Genomic DNA, 18,008 nt, shown 5'->3' on the forward strand with positions numbered 1-18,008 from the left:
CACGCATGGGAATGCTGCCAAACCCATCGACCCATTCCTGGACACAATGTTCCGAACGCCACCCTTGCACTGGTAAGGGGCCGTCCATAAATGCCGTCACGCGATTTTGGACGATTTTTGACCCCCCACCCCCCCTAGTCACACGGCGTCACAAAAAGTCAGACCCCCCCCCTCAAATATGACGTCACAAAGCTCTGCCCCCCCCCAAATCAAACATGCGTCAAATCGCTTTAAACTATTGTCATTGTAGTGCGTATTTAATGTGGCGCTGCACTCTGATTTTGTAGAAAACATTTATGAAGTCTATTCAATTAATTAGAGCGTGTTTATATTTATTTAAAGTTGCGGATTTTGATGTGACGTCACATTTCTCCCCCCCACCCCTTCGTCACACATCGTCACAAATGTCTGACCCCCCCGCCCCAGGTGCGTGACGTCATTTATGGACGGCCCCTATAGTTGTAGCTCTCTGTCAAATCCACTGCTGGATGAGGGCCTTCCCACCACGCCGCATCGGTCGTAGAGGTCGAATGTCCATACTTCACCTCGCGCGGTCTGGTGAAGGCGGGGAGAATGGACGTGGGAGCAGAGGAGTGCAGTACAACACAACACGTGCTTTAGATGTTCTCTGCACTGCCCTCTGCTGATCACCACGTCGCGCTGTGCTCACCGACACAAACACTAACCAGGCTACAGGCTGCTTGGCTTACCACATCGGGTGCATTTCGTGTGAATTAGTCATAAATCACTCTATTTTTTTATTGGCACAATACGGTCACGTACACAATGTTTACTAAATGCTCATGACACTATGTTACACATATATGTGGCTTCTGAAGGCGGCTGGGTGTCCCTGATGTTTATACACAGCGCACCAGGTTACTCATTTAAGGCTGAGTCAACGTAGTAGAGGGCTAAGGGCCCGGTTCAAATATTCGCCACCGTTATTGGTCGCGAGTGGGACTCGAACTCGGTTCGCCGGGTTCGTGGCGCAGTGCGGCGCTGACCACTGCGCCACCGCTCCCCGCTGGGCGCACGCGAAGACCCGGAACTTATTTTTAGTTCCGGATGCGGCGTTCGTTTTTTCCGAGTCCGGGTCCGCGTCGCTGCTCGCCGTCCCTCGTCTCGTCCTCAGGATGTCTGAGCGCAAAGTTCTAAACGTAAGAACATCGTCAACATCACCACCCACATATCTTAACATCACCAACAACATCACTCAACATCACCACCAACATCACTCAACATGAAGCGGCACGAGCCGGCTTCGCTGAACCTTCGTTCGGAGTCGGCGGCCAGAGTTAGGCAAACCCGTGGGCTCCGCTAGGCGAGCAGGCCCTGTCAGGTTATAACAATTTAGAGAGTTAAACATGACAAACAAGTCACGCGTAGCAATTATAAACAACAACAACACCCAGTATTACCCTAATGTACCGCGACACTATGGTACAATAATTACACAGCATCAATACGACACGCGTTGTCCGCACACGCAGAGCGTTGGTAACACGACATTGACACGGACCCTCAATAAAACCGCTATCCGTGGACACCTCAGTGAATTGAAGGCGTTTCAATCGGAATGTTTAGCCAAATGCTTTACTGAGTAGCCTGTGGGAGGAAACTGGAGCACAGAAGGGGCCATGAACCAGCTTGCTGTGCTGCCCTCTCGCACATCCCTACGTAGCCCACCAACCCGGGCCTCCGAAACGCCGTATCCCATATGTACATATACGTGGATAGACTCGCCCCCGCCGTCGGAATGTGGAATTTCCGCCACTGCGTCAGGGCTGCAAACAGGCGACGAGCACCGCTTCAATGCTCATTTGAGCAGCAACATCGCCGTGGCTTTGACATGCAGAGTGTGGGTGCAGAGAAGCCCAAACATTACCGAGATCAAGTGTAACTTATACCATGTCAATACGGGTTTCGGCAATTGTGGCCATTGTTACATTCGTAGTCCTGTGTTTGGCTACTCCATGTTGATATTAGTCATTTTGATGTAACCATCAACTGCATCAGAACATCAACAGGCCGATGCACAAATCTCCATCATAGATGTCAAATTAAAGACAATACACGGAGTGCGATTTTGGCCTTGCGACCCAAACTGTGGCCCACTACGTGAACTCTCTCCTCAAAGCTTGCTCTTGGCCAGCACATTTAGTTCCTGAACATTGCCATCACACCCAAGACTAAAATAGTGTGAAAATAATGATAAAATGTTAATCCATAATACATGTTAAACTGATCAAATGTAAATGTATGTAAAACAAACATATTCTTGGTTCTTTCGGTAAAGTCACGTAGAAGGGAAACAAGGGCCTGGGTCACATCGCTGCAGACATAGCAATATCTAAAATCGCTGCAACCCTCAAAAACGCTAAGATGCCAGCTAGCAACCTCAGCAAAGATGAGCGTTTTGAATTATATAAATTAAAAAAGAGGGATGACATTGTCATCCTCTCAGCCGACAAGGGCAATGCCACTGTCATCATGGATAAAATAGAATATAACAACAAAATTCAATAATTACTCAACGATGGCAGCTATACAAAAGTAAAAAGAGATCCCACCAACAGCCTCGTCATACAAACCAACAAAATCATTTCTGATTCAACCGCATTAATTGATCAAACCAAACAGTTCTCGTTGAAACCTTCTGCTGCCAGGCCACCAAGATTATACGGCTTACCAAAAATACATAAAGTAGATACACCCCTTTGTCCCATCGTCTCTACGATCAACTCCCCCACCTACAAACTGGCTCGTTTTCTGTCTGAAATCCTGCGGCCTTTCACTGGAAAAACCACCTCTGCGGTACAAAATTCTACTCACCTGGTATCGACAATCACGGGTATTTCCCTGTCCCCAGACGACCTGCTTGTCAGTTTTGATGTAGTTTCCTTATTCACCAAATTCCTGTACCTGACACCATCACAATCATTGAAGACTTGGTTCATCAAGGACTAAACACTGAGGTACCCCCCCTGGTGAGACACTGCTTAACCAATACATACTTCACTTGGAATGGAACTTTCTACAAACAAACTGAGAGCACCCCAATGGGCTCCCCCCTATCTCTGGTTGTAGCCAACATTTTCATGGAGAAATTTGAGACTGACGCCATCCAGACTGCCACTGTGCGCCCAACCTCATGGAAGAGGTACGTGGGTGACACCTTTGTCATCTGGCCACATGGCCGGCCTGCTCTAGACCAATTCCTCGACCACATCAATTCCATACACCCAGCCATCAGATTTACCATGGAAGTCGAAAAAGATGGCAAGCTACCTTTTTTGGATGTCCTAATAAAAAAGAGACCTGATGGTTCAATGCGCCACTCTGTCTACAGGAAAGCTACCCATACGGATGCTTACCTGAAACCGGATTCCCACCACCAACCATCCCAGAAGAATTCCCTCATCAAGACTCTGCACCATAGAGCCCAATGCATATCCGACCAGGAACACATAGCCAGTGAACTCAAGCACGTACACCAAGCTCTTAAGGCTAATGGTTACTCCGACTACACAATCCGCAAAGCTATAACTCCAACCATGAAGAAGGACCCTCTTGAGGAGCCTTTCAAAACCATCACTTTACCCTACATTGCGGGGATCACAAAAAAGATCTCCAAAATTTTAAATAAACACAAGATCCAGGTCCGATTCAACACATTACATAAAATCCGTGATCTGGTTCTGTCTGTAAAAGATGTGATTCCGGACATACAGTACCCTGGCGTCTAAAAACTAAGTTGCCTCTGTGGTAGTAGTTACATTGGAGAAACCAAACGACATGTCTCGGACCGCATTCGTGAACACAAAGCAGACCTAAAACACGGTAGGACCAACACCTCGGCTGTGGCAGATCACTGTTATAATTCAGTAGGCTCACATGACATTGACTTCTCCAAGACAGAGGTTCTTTGCAAGCCATCTGGCCACCATAAGAGATTCGTTCATGAGGCTATCCACATATACAAACACAGAGGCAATTTCAACAGAGAAGATGGATTCTGGCTTAGCAATCTTTGGAAGGTTTTGATAAACCATTTCGGGTCTTAATTGATTGTTCACGCTTACGGTGGCTTTCAGACCGCATCCATTATTTTCGTCTCCCCCCCTCCTCTTTTCCGAACATAGATGGACTCGTCCATCTGAATAACTGCCAAATCGCTCTCCGTGGTGCTAACGTAAAAAAAAACCCGCCACTTTTTTCAAATTTTCATGCTGTGGTTTTCACACCTGATGATGATTGCTTGTGTTGCAGTCGAAACGTCGTGATAATTTTGTTTTATATTTTTATTATTTTATTGTTTCCCTTCTACGTGACTTTACCAAAAGAACCAAGAATATGAATCCCTGCAGTCACGAAAGCTTTAAATCAAAACAAACATTGTTTTTATCCTGGTAAGGTTGTGGACTATCCTTTGATTATCATAATGATTGTGTTCCAGCAAAACACCGAATGGACTGATTTTAGAACTAGTTCTGCATCTGGATCTTGATTTGGTGCCAGAACTAGAACAGACGTTCCAGGCTCAGGTTGGGGCTTTAGCTCGAACTGGAGTTGGAGCTCAGACCAGACGTGGTTGTGGTCCGTTATAATAACAATCAAAGCGGAATTATCTGTAAATAGTTGCATTGTCATTGCAATTCACTATGAATTATTCAATTACAAGTGTAATTGACCACAGGTCAAGCTAAACATGGGGCATGTTCAGTGCCAGACTATCCTAGTAGCACAAGTAGCTACTACACATGTAGCTACTACACAAGTAGCTACTACACAAGTGGCTACTACACATGTAGCTACTACACATGATGCTATGGGCCCCGCACTTTCATGGGCCCTGAGCAAAATGCTTTCAAGCTATCAATTCCGATTAATTGATTCTGCACTTGCTCTATTACTATAGTACTATACTGCCTTCAACTTTTATGAACGACTGGGTGTTTAAGGTTAGCGATATGTAGTATTATCTGGCTGTATAGCAAATGAAAAAATACAATCACTTTACTATGCAAGTAAAAAAATTGTGTTTTAATATTTATTTAGGGCCCCTTTATAAAATATGCTACAGGCCCCACACTCGCTTAATCCGGCACTGGGCATGTTGCTGAGGCTGGGGTTAGTGCTAAAGCCAGAGCATTTTGCTAAAGCTAAAAGTGAGGCGATCACTTAGAGTGAAGCATGATGCTGAAGCCAAGGACAATGTTAACTATAGATTGTTTTTCTTTAGCTTGTCTTTATATTAAATGCTATAGCTAGTTGCTTGAGCAAGTCCCAGTGCTAAGCTTTGGATATATCACAAGAGCGATAACTTGGGCTAGTAAGAAGAATAAAATGGTTAGCTAGAGCTGGACTCGTGAGAGGTGGCTACACGTAACCCTAGGCAGCTTACATTCTCAGGAGTTGAGCTGGCCGCGTCGCTCTCAATGACTCAGGAGTGTGTGTGTATGTGTGTGGCTCCTGCAGAAATACTACCCCCCCGACTTTGACCCGGCTAAAATCCCCAAGCTCAAGCTCCCCAAGGATCGTCAGTATGTGGTGCGGCTCATGGCACCGTTCAACATGAGGTGCGTGCACGTGGCTTGAGGTGGCTCTTGGACATCTAACGCCTAGCCGGTTCATTGATTAAAAGCATTTACTCCACTCAGGATGCATTCAACGAATTCTGCACGTAAGATCGATTACGGTTTGTATATCAATGCCAAAGCTATTTTACAGCCAGTGTGGTTGATGCCACCAACACCTCACTGTTGCTCTCTTCTGGTAGAGCCAATGGTTCGTGCAATGTCGACACGAATTACAGGTTGCAAGCATCGTTTTAAATAGCTTTAAATCCTTTATTGGTCACATACAAAGTGAAGCGTGTGGAACTCACTGTCTGTGCACATGAACAGGTCCACGAGTGTTACCATCTGAAAGACATATCTCAAAGATATTTATTTCACACCGGTTTTCGATTTGGTTTCTGCTGATTCGTAGGATTTTATAAAAAAAATGTTTCATGTGTGTGTATTTCTGTTCTTACAAGTACGTTGGTTTTCATTCCTTAATGTGCCATGAGATGCGGTTACAATGCAAAGTGCAATATAAGAATACATTATATTTTTTAAAAAAATTGCATGATTAACCTTCTTTGGTTCTTTCGGTAAAGTCACGTAGAATGAGAATAAAATAATAAAATTGTATTATTTCATTTTACGTGACTTTACCGAAAGAACCAAAGAAGATGAATCCTTGCAGTCACGAAAGCTTTAAATCGATACATGATTAACATTAAGGCCCAAAGAAGAACAGGGATTTAGAATGTGCGAACCCATCAGACATGAACATGGACTTGAAAGTTGCTGCACAAAGCAATGTGCAAGACAAACTAATTGATATCAATTGCTTGTGGTTGGTTTATGTTAAACTTTGCAGCCAGTATTGATTCTACCTACAGCACAGGAGCAAAAGAAGAATCGAACCGTGACCCTGAATCATTACATTTCTTAGCACGGTGAATAGCTACATTCGGAGAGGCTTTCATCTGCATGGTGAGGATTTGTAGGGGGTGCATTGTCTTGACTAAGCTGGCCCCTAGGGGAAATAACAATGATTTATCTTAGGTCATTATATTATTTAATGTTTGTACCCCACCCTCTAACGAGTAATGCATGCTACAACTGCGGCTGTTGCTGAAAATACATTTGACTTTAACGTGCACCCATTAGCGCTACTCGGCAAAAATTCATCTTTTAATTGTGGCCGTTGCATCCGGTGTTGCAGTTAGTGTAGATTTAATCACAGTGTAGCTAATTGTGGTTGCACTATTGGTTACGAAGCAACGATAGCTAAGATTGTATGTGTAAAGAATGATAATGCAGTAGTCCACACACTAAATTCTGAATATCAGCAACAGTGTCTGAGCCTGTCCAAAGTACTTTGTGATTTTGTAAACAGCAGCACTGGGGAAGAAAAGTGGTCAGCCGTGGTGCTGGTCATGCCACCTCATCTTGTGCCTTGCCTTCCTTCTTAGGTGATCACATAAAGCACTTGACCATGCCACCTGTAAGACTAAATAGCAATATCATTGTTTAAGAGTGTGTGTACATGTGTGTCAATGCTGGCACAATGGGTAGCTCAGATGGTGATTGGGCCAGTCAATTAACTCATAACACTTGGGTCTGTCATAGGGTCCTTTTGCCAGAGGACCTCTTACACTTCACGTGGCCTCAAAGTGCACATAGTCTGGCACAAGTGCTGGAGTAACATGACCGTCACTTCGTGGCGAATGGCGGCTGTTGTTGTCGTCGCCGTGCGTGCAGGTGTAAGACGTGTGGTGAATACATCTACAAGGGGAAGAAATTCAACGCGAGGAAGGAGACCGTGCTGACTGAGAATTACCTGGGCCTGCACATCTTCCGCTTCTACATCAAGTGCACTCGATGTGTGGCTGAGATCACCTTCAAGGTGTGCACAGCACTCGCTCATCCCCGTCAGGCCCACGGAAGGACAGGACTGAGTGAGGGAACAGCTTTACTGTGGGACACTGCTCTCACGATGCGACTGAAACTAGAACAACAAAGAGGGAACTCTCGCGCCCGCTGACCCAGTAAACAACGGCCATGACACGGTTACTTGGCCACCACGTTTGCTGTTTGTTATCTCTTCTGAGTTTTTTATGGTGTAACAATGCATATAATTTAGTGCTTCGACACGTGATGATTGTAAAGTCCCTGCCTGATGTTAAGGTCATCATTAATATTATATCAAATGTAAATGCTTCTCCAATGTTAAGGTAATTCAAGAAGTGTTTTCCCTGCAGCTTTCCCACTTGTGCCCTGCGACCTGATATAGTAAAAAAATCGTCCTTTAGTATTTAATTTTAAACTTTCACAACACGTTTTGTTACATTCTTCAGCTACTTTTCCAACCAAAGTTCTGGTCCTTTGAGTTTTTTCACAATTTTTGGCTTTTTTAACATTGGGCTCTGACCGATAAACTTATGGATACCATTATCGATTTCTTGCAATCTTGAAACCCATTCAGAGTGCGTAGTATTACAAAGACTCCTGCTATCTATAAACTTAGTGGCCCGTGCTTGTAATGCCTTCTTATGTGGCACCTCACCGAGAAACGATTGTCCCCATACATTCTCTCATGTATTTAACATTCTATTGATGGAGCTTAAACAAGTGATGGTGAAGTGGTTAACGCACTCTGCTACGAACTCAGCATCGAATGTTATCTGAACCTGGGCCCCCCACGAACCGTCAACAAGCTGCATTGACCAACATGGTGAAGTATGGGCAAACAACCCCCATGAGAGACCCAACTTGGGAAGACCTTCCCCCGGCAGTAAATTAACAATAGGATGTACATTGTAGGATATGTGTATTTGGTTCCAAAATAAGAAACCGAAACTGGGTAAAAACTTTCCGATCGCCCCGTATGAGGACTCATACAACCGTGGTTTGCGCTGCCGGTTTAACTTTGAGCACTCGCCCACCTCTTTGCCTTTCTGCCATCCGCAGACTGATCCGGAGAACACCGACTATGCCATCGAGCATGGTGCGACGCGCAACTTCCAGGCGGAGAAGCTGATCGAGGAGGAGGAGCAGAGGATTGTGAAAGAGCGAGAGGAGGAGGAGCTCAACAATCCCATGAAGGTGAGACGCGCGAGCTGCTTGCCCACGCGAGAAGGAAGATGCTGCAAGATGGCCACGTGGCGCGGAGTCACGGCGCTGAACTGGCACCACCGAGGTCCAGGGTTCGAATCGAGGCTGCAACCACCTTTGATTAAACTGGTTTCTTAAGTGCAATGAGATGATGGTTTCAAAGTGGTCCCCATCGACTGCACTTAATGATGTTAGCATTCCAGGTCTGAAAATTAAATATCAGTTTGTCATGCGATGGGCATTGCTCTCGTACGGAAAGAAGGGTGGGAAATTGCTGCTCTTTCTACTCAGTGGAGCAGTGGTCACTCGATGGGAGCTCAAAGGTAACTCTGTAGTATCCACTTCTGGATATTGCAGAGCTAAGGGTGAGATGCTCTGCTATTCTTCATCGCATGCAATGATGCCGATAGCACAATCGGAACAGAACTGGTAAAAAGAAGAGACAAAAGTGAAGCAAAGAGGAAAGCGACACAATGTATCTCGGTTGTTGAAAGCAGCCAGCTACAACTGAGATTTGCACTCCGCCAGGTCCTCGAGAACCGCACCAAGGACTCCAAGTGGGAGATGGACATTCTGGAGAACCTGGAGGAGCTGAAGGACCTGAACCAGCGGCAGGCGACCGTGGACTTTGAGGGGATGCTCGCCAGGCACACGGCACTCGAGGAGCTGGCACGGCAGAAGCAGCTGGAGCAGGAGGAGAGGGAGATACAGTGAGTGGGGATGGGGTGGAGGAGACGGTTGTGGGGAAGGTGGGGAGGGAGCGAGGGTAACACCTGTCTCCGTGCTGGGAATGTAATGCTGAAGTTCGTTGATTTCAGTGAATTCCTATGCACACGATGCATGCATTGAGTCGTGAATGGAAAAATCCATGATTTCACATTCTTGTATCATTTCATTATCAAGAGTCCCAAGTGGCATCAGCGTTTACTTGAACCATTCACGAACAAACTATCATCATCGTCATCATCAGCAGCAGCCACAATAAATCCAGTGATGTCACAATCCATCTATCTCCTACACTTGAGGTGATTTCATTGCATCACTTCCTTCATTGTTTTCTTGGGCACGTTTGTATATTTGTATGTATGTTCAACTTATTTTGCACCATACGTAGCCAACCTTGATAATTATCGGAGGTGTGGGGGAAGGACTCTCCAACATTCATCTTTACCCCTGATGTTTTAACAATTGGGGAGTTAGGCGCATGATTCGATGTGTGCATGCCTAGCACCACGACGCACGATTCAAATGCACTGATTGATCGTTACATCCCAACCGCTGACCGAGTCTACGGCCCCTCGTCGCGCAGGGAGATCATGAACGAGCGCAAGGGGAAGCGTCTGATCGACTCCGACTCCGACTCGGCGGAGGAGGAGGCAGAGTCTCGAAGAGCTCGCCTCTCGTCATCAGCAGCTCCGATGAGACCCACCGACATCCTCACGCAGGTCAGCCATGCCGTGTGGCGATATTCTATGTCCAAGCAAAAAAAAACACTTGACCAATATATACCAGTGGTCACTTGCATCTCTGAAATGTCTCGTGTACGTCCAAAATTATTGGACCTGGTGGCTCAATAAGTCAATGTTGGTTGGGGGTTGACCCAGCCCATCATCCCCCTGGGGTTAATAAAATGAGTGCCACTTTGTGGGGAAGTCAAAAGCGATTGTCCTATGGACATACTCGCAACCACCATGGGAATGTATACTTTCAGGGACAAGAGCACTGCCTCAATGTTCATTCGAGCAGGAAATAACTTAAGCTTCATTAATTGTGTAACTGACCATGTGTACGTGTTCAGTATTCATGACCAGGTGGGAGCCCAATGACAGCTAAAGTTTCTTGATTTAAAGTGGTCTAACACTACATTGCTTTATATTGGAGCTGGTTGGCTGTTCCAGAGGTCAGAGCAATCATCATGTGTGTGGAGCATTAACAAACTGTATTTGAACGGAGCAGGACTGTGGTGCTCGTGATCACACGGCACCCGACGACCCCGGGACACGTGATGACAGTAACGATGTGAATATTCTTGGGTCTTTCGGTAAAGTCACGTAGATATGTTAAAATAAAAAAAACAGAAAACTACGATGTTTCGATCACAACTCAAGCGGTCGTCGTGTTTTCCTGAAGACGACCGCTTGCATTCTTTGAACCTATTTACGTGACTTTACCAAAAGACCCAAGAATATGAATTCCTGCAGTCACGAAAGCTTTAAGTCAAGATTTAACGATGTGAAGTTAACGATGTCGGCGCACCTCGTCCGGTTGTCAGGGTGAAGAAGATCAACCGGCGGAAAAGAAGCGCAAGACGGAGACATGGGAGCGCAGCGTTGGCTCCATCGGCCAGGCGGGACTCAAGGGCCTGGTGGTCAGGAAACCGGCCGCGAAGGGCGCAGCAACAACGACAGCGGCAGCAGCAGCAGCTACTGCATTAGCTGCTCCGGAGACATTGGCAGGGAAGCAGCAAAGTGGAACCCACAGAGCAGCAGCTGGTGTGTTGAGACCGGTGGCTCCAGCAGCGGCGGCGGCGGCAGCAGCAGCAGCAGGGAGTAGCGGAGCAGGCCCAATGATAAACGGAGCTAGCGGGTTGAGCCTGCTGGGGGCATACTCGGACAGCAGCGGAGGGGGCAGCAGCAGTGACGAGGATTAGTGACCAAGTGCACACCTGTACGCACCACACACCTTAACGCAGCACACACACCTTGGCATCGCACACACACCTGTACAAAGTACAAAGATCCCCCATATAGCCTTAACAGATTGGAGGAATAAGTGCTGTTCGAGAGTACCTATAAAGGTCGTTTCAGCATACGAGTTAATGATTGACCAGAACCACGCCTTGCCGCCTTTGTCTCCCTCGCGGTGATATTTGCATATCATACCAGGTACTCATTTGAGGCTGAGTTGACACAGTACACACACCTGTACACAGTACACACGCTTGTAATCACCGCACACCTGCGTGCGACATGTCCGGTATGATTTAAAGCTTTCGTGACTGCAGTAATTCGTATTCTTGGTTCTTTCGATAAAGTCACGTTGAAGGGAAACAATAAAATAATAAAATATATATAAAACAATAAAACAATTATTTTATTGTTTCCCTTGAACGTGACTTTACCGAACAGACCTGTCGTCCCGACAGGTCTGTACCTTTCACCTGAAGACGGCCGCTTGCGTTGTGGTCGAAACGTCGTGAGAATTTTATTGTGTTATTTTATTATCTTATTCTCATTCTACGTGACTTTACCGAAAGAACCAAAGAAGATGTCCAGTATGGTTGCACACTGGGTCTCTTGTAAGGGGAATATCTCGGTTGATTCAAATAAAACGCGTGTTCATATGATTTTAGGAATTCAGCGCCCTCCAGTACTGCGTCGTTTCTCTATGCCGGTCTCTACTGGTGCCGTGCGTGTTTTCGTGGTGTACAGTTGTAAAAATAAGTAAACTTCACAAGATGTATGCTTTAGCTGAGCTGCTCGTGAGTAGAGGGATCTGCTGTTTGCAAGGACGATACATTTCTGTCCATACCAGCGATTTCCAATGAGCTTTAATCTAAATAAACTACAAACTATAATCATGAGGATGAACTGTGAATTGGAGACCTGATAACTGGTTTAAATTAAAACAAACGCTGAAGAATGAGGCTACCACTGCTGGATGTACCGTGATTGATTGTCGTTAAAGACCATGAGGTGGAGGCCTCCCGGCTAACATCAGTGGCCTCTCCGCATCGCTCCACAAACCCGCACTGACCAGCATGGTGAAGTATGGTCAAATAAAACCCCATTACCGAGACGCCCAATGCCTCTTCATTATTTTAAGAAAGTAACGGCTCGCTGACCAATGAATACATTTTAACACATTTATTTTATATCCCTTGCAACTCTTGTATCAGGATTTACCTTCAGCAAGAGCTGTACGGGGCTGAGCTCCGGAAAAATATTTCCACCCGCGCCCCACTGTCGAGCGACGAAATATCTATCCATGATACATGAATCCTTGTCTTTGAGTTAAGAATTGTTTAAGAGTGTCCCCGAGTGGCTCCGCGGAGGGTGGTGTGAGCGGTTAAACGTCTCTGAGTGTTGCAGTCAGGACACCTGCTGAGAAGCCACGTGTGTGTGTGTGCCCAGGTGACAGCCCATTGAGATTCATTGCCTCATTGGCGCGGGGGGGGGGGTGCACAGGTGGTGCAGGTGCGCGCTCAATGGTAATTAGGGGCCGTTCATTAATCTCGCGCGCTAAAGGGCAGCAGAGGAATCTCCAAGTTGGGGGGAATCGGGACGGTGATGGATGGCTGCATCGAGCGCGGCTTTGAATGACCTGTCAGTGGGAGGGGGGGTCAGTGGGAGGGGGGTCAGTGGGAGGGGGGGTCAGTAGGAGGGGTGGTCAGTAGGAGGGAGGTCAGTAGGCGGGGGGGTCTGTAGGAGGGGGGTCAGTGGGAGGGGGGTCAGTAGGAGGGGGGTCAGTGGGAGGGGGTCAGTAGGAGGGGGTGGTCAATAGGAGGGGGTCAGTGGGAGGGGGTGGTCAATAGGAGGGGGTCAGTGGGAGGGGGGTCAGTAGGAGGAGGGGTCAGAGACGGGCCCTGCTCCAGCGAGCCTCACCCTGCACTCCACCACCCTGCTCCACCCTGCACTCCACCACCCTGCTCCACCCTGCACTCCACCACCCTGCACTCCACCACCCTGCTCCACCCTGCACTCCACCACCCTGCTCCACCCTGCACTCCCCCACCCTGCTCCACCCTGCACTCCACCACCCTGCTCCACCCTGCACTCCCCCTAACCCCAACACCCCAACACCTCAGGCCAAGGCAGACATCGCCATGCACGCCCTCACGCTCGTCATGGCGACGATGACGATGGTGGTGGTGGTGGTGGACCGTGGAGGTGCCGTTGCTGTGCGGTCGTCAATATCGACACTCGCGAAGATGCCGGCGATTCTGCTGCAACTGTTGCTGCTGATGCTGAGAATGACTCGGGCAGCAGCGCCTCGCGGCACAGGTGGACTGACGCGGTGAGGGATCGCCGCGCTTTTAATTGGGGTCGCGTGGGGTCTCCGCGGAGAGGGGATCAGTGATGACCCAAGGCGACCCCGCTCCGACTCTCATCCCCGCATCCTCACCCTCATTACAACACCACCCCCTCCTCGCCCCCCTCCTCGCCCCCCTCCTCGCCCCCCTCCTCGCCCCCCTCCTCGCCCCCCTCCTCGCCCCCCTCCTCGCCCCCCTCCTCGCCCCCCTCCTCGCCCCCCTCCTCGCCCCCCTCCTCGCCCCCCTCCTCGCCCCCCTCCTCGCCCCCCTCCTCGCCCCCCTCCTCGCCCCCCTCCTCGCCCCCCTCCTCGCCCCCCTCCTCGCCCCCCTCCTCGCCCCCCTCCTCGCCCCCCTCCTCGCCCCCCTCCTCGCCCCCCTCCTCGCCCCCCTCCTCGCCCCCCTCCTCGCCCCCCTCCTCGCCCCCCTCCTCGCCCCCCTCCTCGCCCCCCTCCTCGCCCCCCTCCTCGCCCCCCTCCTCGCCCCCCTCCTCGCCCCCCTCCTCGCCCCCCTCCTCGCCCCCCTCCTCGCCCCCCTCCTCGCCCCCCTCCTCGCCCCCCTCCTCGCCCCCCTCCTCGCCCCCCTCCTCGCCCCCCTCCTCGCCCCCCTCCTCGCCCCCCTCCTCGCCCCCCTCCTCGCCCCCCTCCTCGCCCCCCTCCTCGCCCCCCTCCTCGCCCCCCTCCTCGCCCCCCTCCTCGCCCCCCTCCTCGCCCCCCTCCTCGCCCCCCTCCTCGCCCCCCTCCTCGCCCCCCTCCTCGCCCCCCTCCTCGCCCCCCTCCTCGCCCCCCTCCTCGCCCCCCTCCTCGCCCCCCTCCTCGCCCCCCTCCTCGCCCCCCTCCTCGCCCCCCTCCTCGCCCCCCTCCTCGCCCCCCTCCTCGCCCCCCTCCTCGCCCCCCTCCTCGCCCCCCTCCTCGCCCCCCTCCTCGCCCCCCTCCTCGCCCCCCTCCTCGCCCCCCTCCTCGCCCCCCTCCTCGCCCCCCTCCTCGCCCCCCTCCTCGCCCCCCTCCTCGCCCCCCTCCTCGCCCCCCTCCTCGCCCCCCTCCTCGCCCCCCTCCTCGCCCCCCTCCTCGCCCCCCTCCTCGCCCCCCTCCTCGCCCCCCTCCTCGCCCCCCTCCTCGCCCCCCTCCTCGCCCCCCTCCTCGCCCCCCTCCTCGCCCCCCTCCTCGCCCCCCTCCTCGCCCCCCTCCTCGCCCCCCTCCTCGCCCCCCTCCTCGCCCCCCTCCTCGCCCCCCTCCTCGCCCCCCTCCTCGCCCCCCTCCTCGCCCCCCTCCTCGCCCCCCTCCTCGCCCCCCTCCTCGCCCCCCTCCTCGCCCCCCTCCTCGCCCCCCTCCTCGCCCCCCTCCTCGCCCCCCTCCTCGCCCCCCTCCTCGCCCCCCTCCTCGCCCCCCTCCTCGCCCCCCTCCTCGCCCCCCTCCTCGCCCCCCTCCTCGCCCCCCTCCTCGCCCCCCTCCTCGCCCCCCTCCTCGCCCCCCTCCTCGCCCCCCTCCTCGCCCCCCTCCTCGCCCCCCTCCTCGCCCCCCTCCTCGCCCCCCTCCTCGCCCCCCTCCTCGCCCCCCTCCTCGCCCCCCTCCTCGCCCCCCTCCTCGCCCCCCTCCTCGCCCCCCTCCTCGCCCCCCTCCTCGCCCCCCTCCTCGCCCCCCTCCTCGCCCCCCTCCTCGCCCCCCTCCTCGCCCCCCTCCTCGCCCCCCTCCTCGCCCCCCTCCTCGCCCCCCTCCTCGCCCCCCTCCTCGCCCCCCTCCTCGCCCCCCTCCTCGCCCCCCTCCTCGCCCCCCTCCTCGCCCCCCTCCTCGCCCCCCTCCTCGCCCCCCTCCTCGCCCCCCTCCTCGCCCCCCTCCTCGCCCCCCTTTGGCGAGCAACCTAGCACGCAGGAGCCAGCACGCGCAAGGCAATTACCATTGTTTTAATTGTGATTGTTTTAATTGTGATTGTTTTAATTGTGATTTATTGTTTTAATTGTGGTTATTGTTTTAATTGTGATTGTTTTAATTGTGATTGTTTTAATTGTGATTTATTGTTTTAATTGTGGTTATTTTAATTGTGATTGTTTAATTGTGATTTATTGTTTTAATTGTGGTTGTTTTAATTGTGAATTATTGTTTTAATTGTGATTGTTTTAATTGTGATTGTTTAAATTGTGATTGTTTTAATTGTGATTTATTGTTTTAATTGTGGTTGTTTTAATTGTGATTGTTTTAATTGTGATTTATTGTTTCAATTGTGGTTGTTTTAATTGTGATTGTTTTAATTGTGATTTATTGTTTTAATTGTGGTTATTTTAATTGTGATTGTTTAATTGTGATTTATTGTTTTAATTGTGATTGTTTTAATTGTGATTGTTTTAATTGTGATTGTTTTAATTGTGATTTATTGTTTTAATTGTGGTTTATTGTTTTAATTGTGATTGTTTTAATTGTGATTGTTTTAATTGTGGTTATTGTTTTAATTGTGATTGTTTTAATTGTGATTGTTTTAATTGTGATTTATTATTTTAATTGTGGTTATTTTAATTGTGATTGTTTAATTGTGATTTATTGTTTTAATTGTGGTTGTTTTAATTGTGATTTATTGTTTTAATTGTGATTGTTTTAATTGTGATTGTTTTAATTGTGATTATTGTTTTAATTGTGATTTATTGTTTTAATTGTGGTTGTTTTAATTGTGATTGTTTTAATTGTGATTTATTGTTTCAATTGTGGTTGTTTTAATTGTGATTGTTTTAATTGTGATTTATTGTTTTAATTGTGGTTATTTTAATTGTGATTGTTTAATTGTGATTTATTGTTTTAATTGTGGTTGTTTTAATTGTGATTGTTTTAATTGTGATTTATTGTTTTAATTGTGGTTGTTTAAATTGTGATTGTTTTAATTGTGGTTTATTGTTTTAATTGTGATTGTTTTAATTGTGATTGTTTTAATTGTGATTTATTGTTTTAATTGTGGTTGTTTTAATTGTGATTGTTTTAATTGTGATTTATTGTTTTAATTGTGGTTGTTTTAATTGTGATGTATTGTTTTAATTGTGATGTATTGTTTTAATTGTGATTGTTTTAATTGTGATTTATTGTTTTAATTGTGATTCTTTTAATTGTGATTGTTTTAATTGTGATTTATTGTTTTAATTGTGGTTGTTTTAATTGTGATTGTTTTAATTGTGATTTATTGTTTTAATTGTGGTTGTTTTAATTGTGATTGTTTTAATTGTGATTTATTGTTTTAATTGTGGTTGTTTTAATTGTGATTGTTTTAATTGTGATTTATTGTTTTAATTGTGATTGTTTTAATTGTGATTGTTTTAATTGTGATTATTGTTTTAATTGTGATTTATTGTTTTAATTGTGGTTGTTTTAATTGTGATTGTTTTAATTGTGATTGTTTTCATTGTGATTTATTGTTTTAATTGTGGTTGTTTTAATTGTGATTGTTTTAATTGTGATTTATTGTTTTAATTGTGGTTGTTTTAATTGCGATTGTTTTAATTGTGATTTATTGTTTTAATTGTGGTTATTTTAATTGTAATTGTTTAATTGTGATTTATTGTTTTAATTGTGATTGTCTTAATTGTGATTTATTGTTTTATTTGTGATTGTTTTAATTGTGATTGTTTTAATTGTGATTGTTTTAATTGTGATTTATTGTTTTAATTGTGGTTGTTTTAATTGTGATTGTCTTAATTGTGATTTATTGTTTTAATTGTGGTTGTTTTAATTGTGATTGTTTTAGTTGTGGTTTATTGTTTTAATTGTGGTTGTTTTAATTGTGATTGTTTTAATTGTGATTTATTGTTTTAATTGTGATTGTTTTTATTGTGATTGTTTTAATTGTGATTTATTGTTTTAATTGTGGTTTTTTAATTGTGATTGTCTTAATTGTGATTGTTTTAATTGTGATTTATTGTTTTAATTGTGCTTGTTTTACTTGTGATTGTCTTAATTGTGGTTGTTTTAATTGCGATTTTTTTAAATTGTGATTGTCTTAATTGTGGTTGTTTTAATTGTGATTTTTTAATTGTGATTGATTGTTTTAATTGTGATTGTTTTAATTGTGATTGTTTTAATTGTGATTTATTGTTTTAATTGTGATTGTTTTAATTGTGATTGTCTTAATTGTGGTTGTTTTAATTGCGATTGTTTTAATTGTGATTGTCTTAATTGTGGTTGTTTTAATTGTGATTTATTGTTTTAATTGTGATTTATTGTTTTAATTGTGGTTGTTTTAATTGTGATTGTTTTAATTGCGATTTATTGTTTTATTTGTGATTGTTTTAATTGTGATTTATTGTTTTAATTGTGCTTGTTTTAATTGTGATT

General features: G+C 47.2%; 1 protein-coding gene across 1 annotated transcript; it reads left to right on the forward strand.

The window, feature by feature from the left end:
• The first annotated feature begins 1,041 nt into the window (after positions 1-1,041).
• On the forward strand, positions 1,042-11,464 carry YJU2 (YJU2 splicing factor homolog). The gene is made up of 7 exons (XM_032949343.2): positions 1,042-1,160; positions 5,482-5,582; positions 7,320-7,464; positions 8,529-8,663; positions 9,201-9,382; positions 9,982-10,117; positions 10,945-11,464. The coding sequence occupies exons 1-7, from the start codon at positions 1,137-1,139 to the stop codon at positions 11,320-11,322; spliced, it is 1,101 nt and encodes a 366-aa protein (XP_032805234.1). The 5' UTR covers positions 1,042-1,136; the 3' UTR covers positions 11,323-11,464.
• Positions 11,465-18,008: the final 6,544 nt, after the last annotated feature.

This window comes from Petromyzon marinus, chromosome 7 (assembly GCF_048934315.1).
Source record: "Petromyzon marinus isolate PM22_M1 ecotype Great Lakes invasive population chromosome 7, UKy_Petmar_22M1.pri1.0, whole genome shotgun sequence".
Taxonomy (NCBI): domain Eukaryota; kingdom Metazoa; phylum Chordata; class Hyperoartia; order Petromyzontiformes; family Petromyzontidae; genus Petromyzon; species Petromyzon marinus.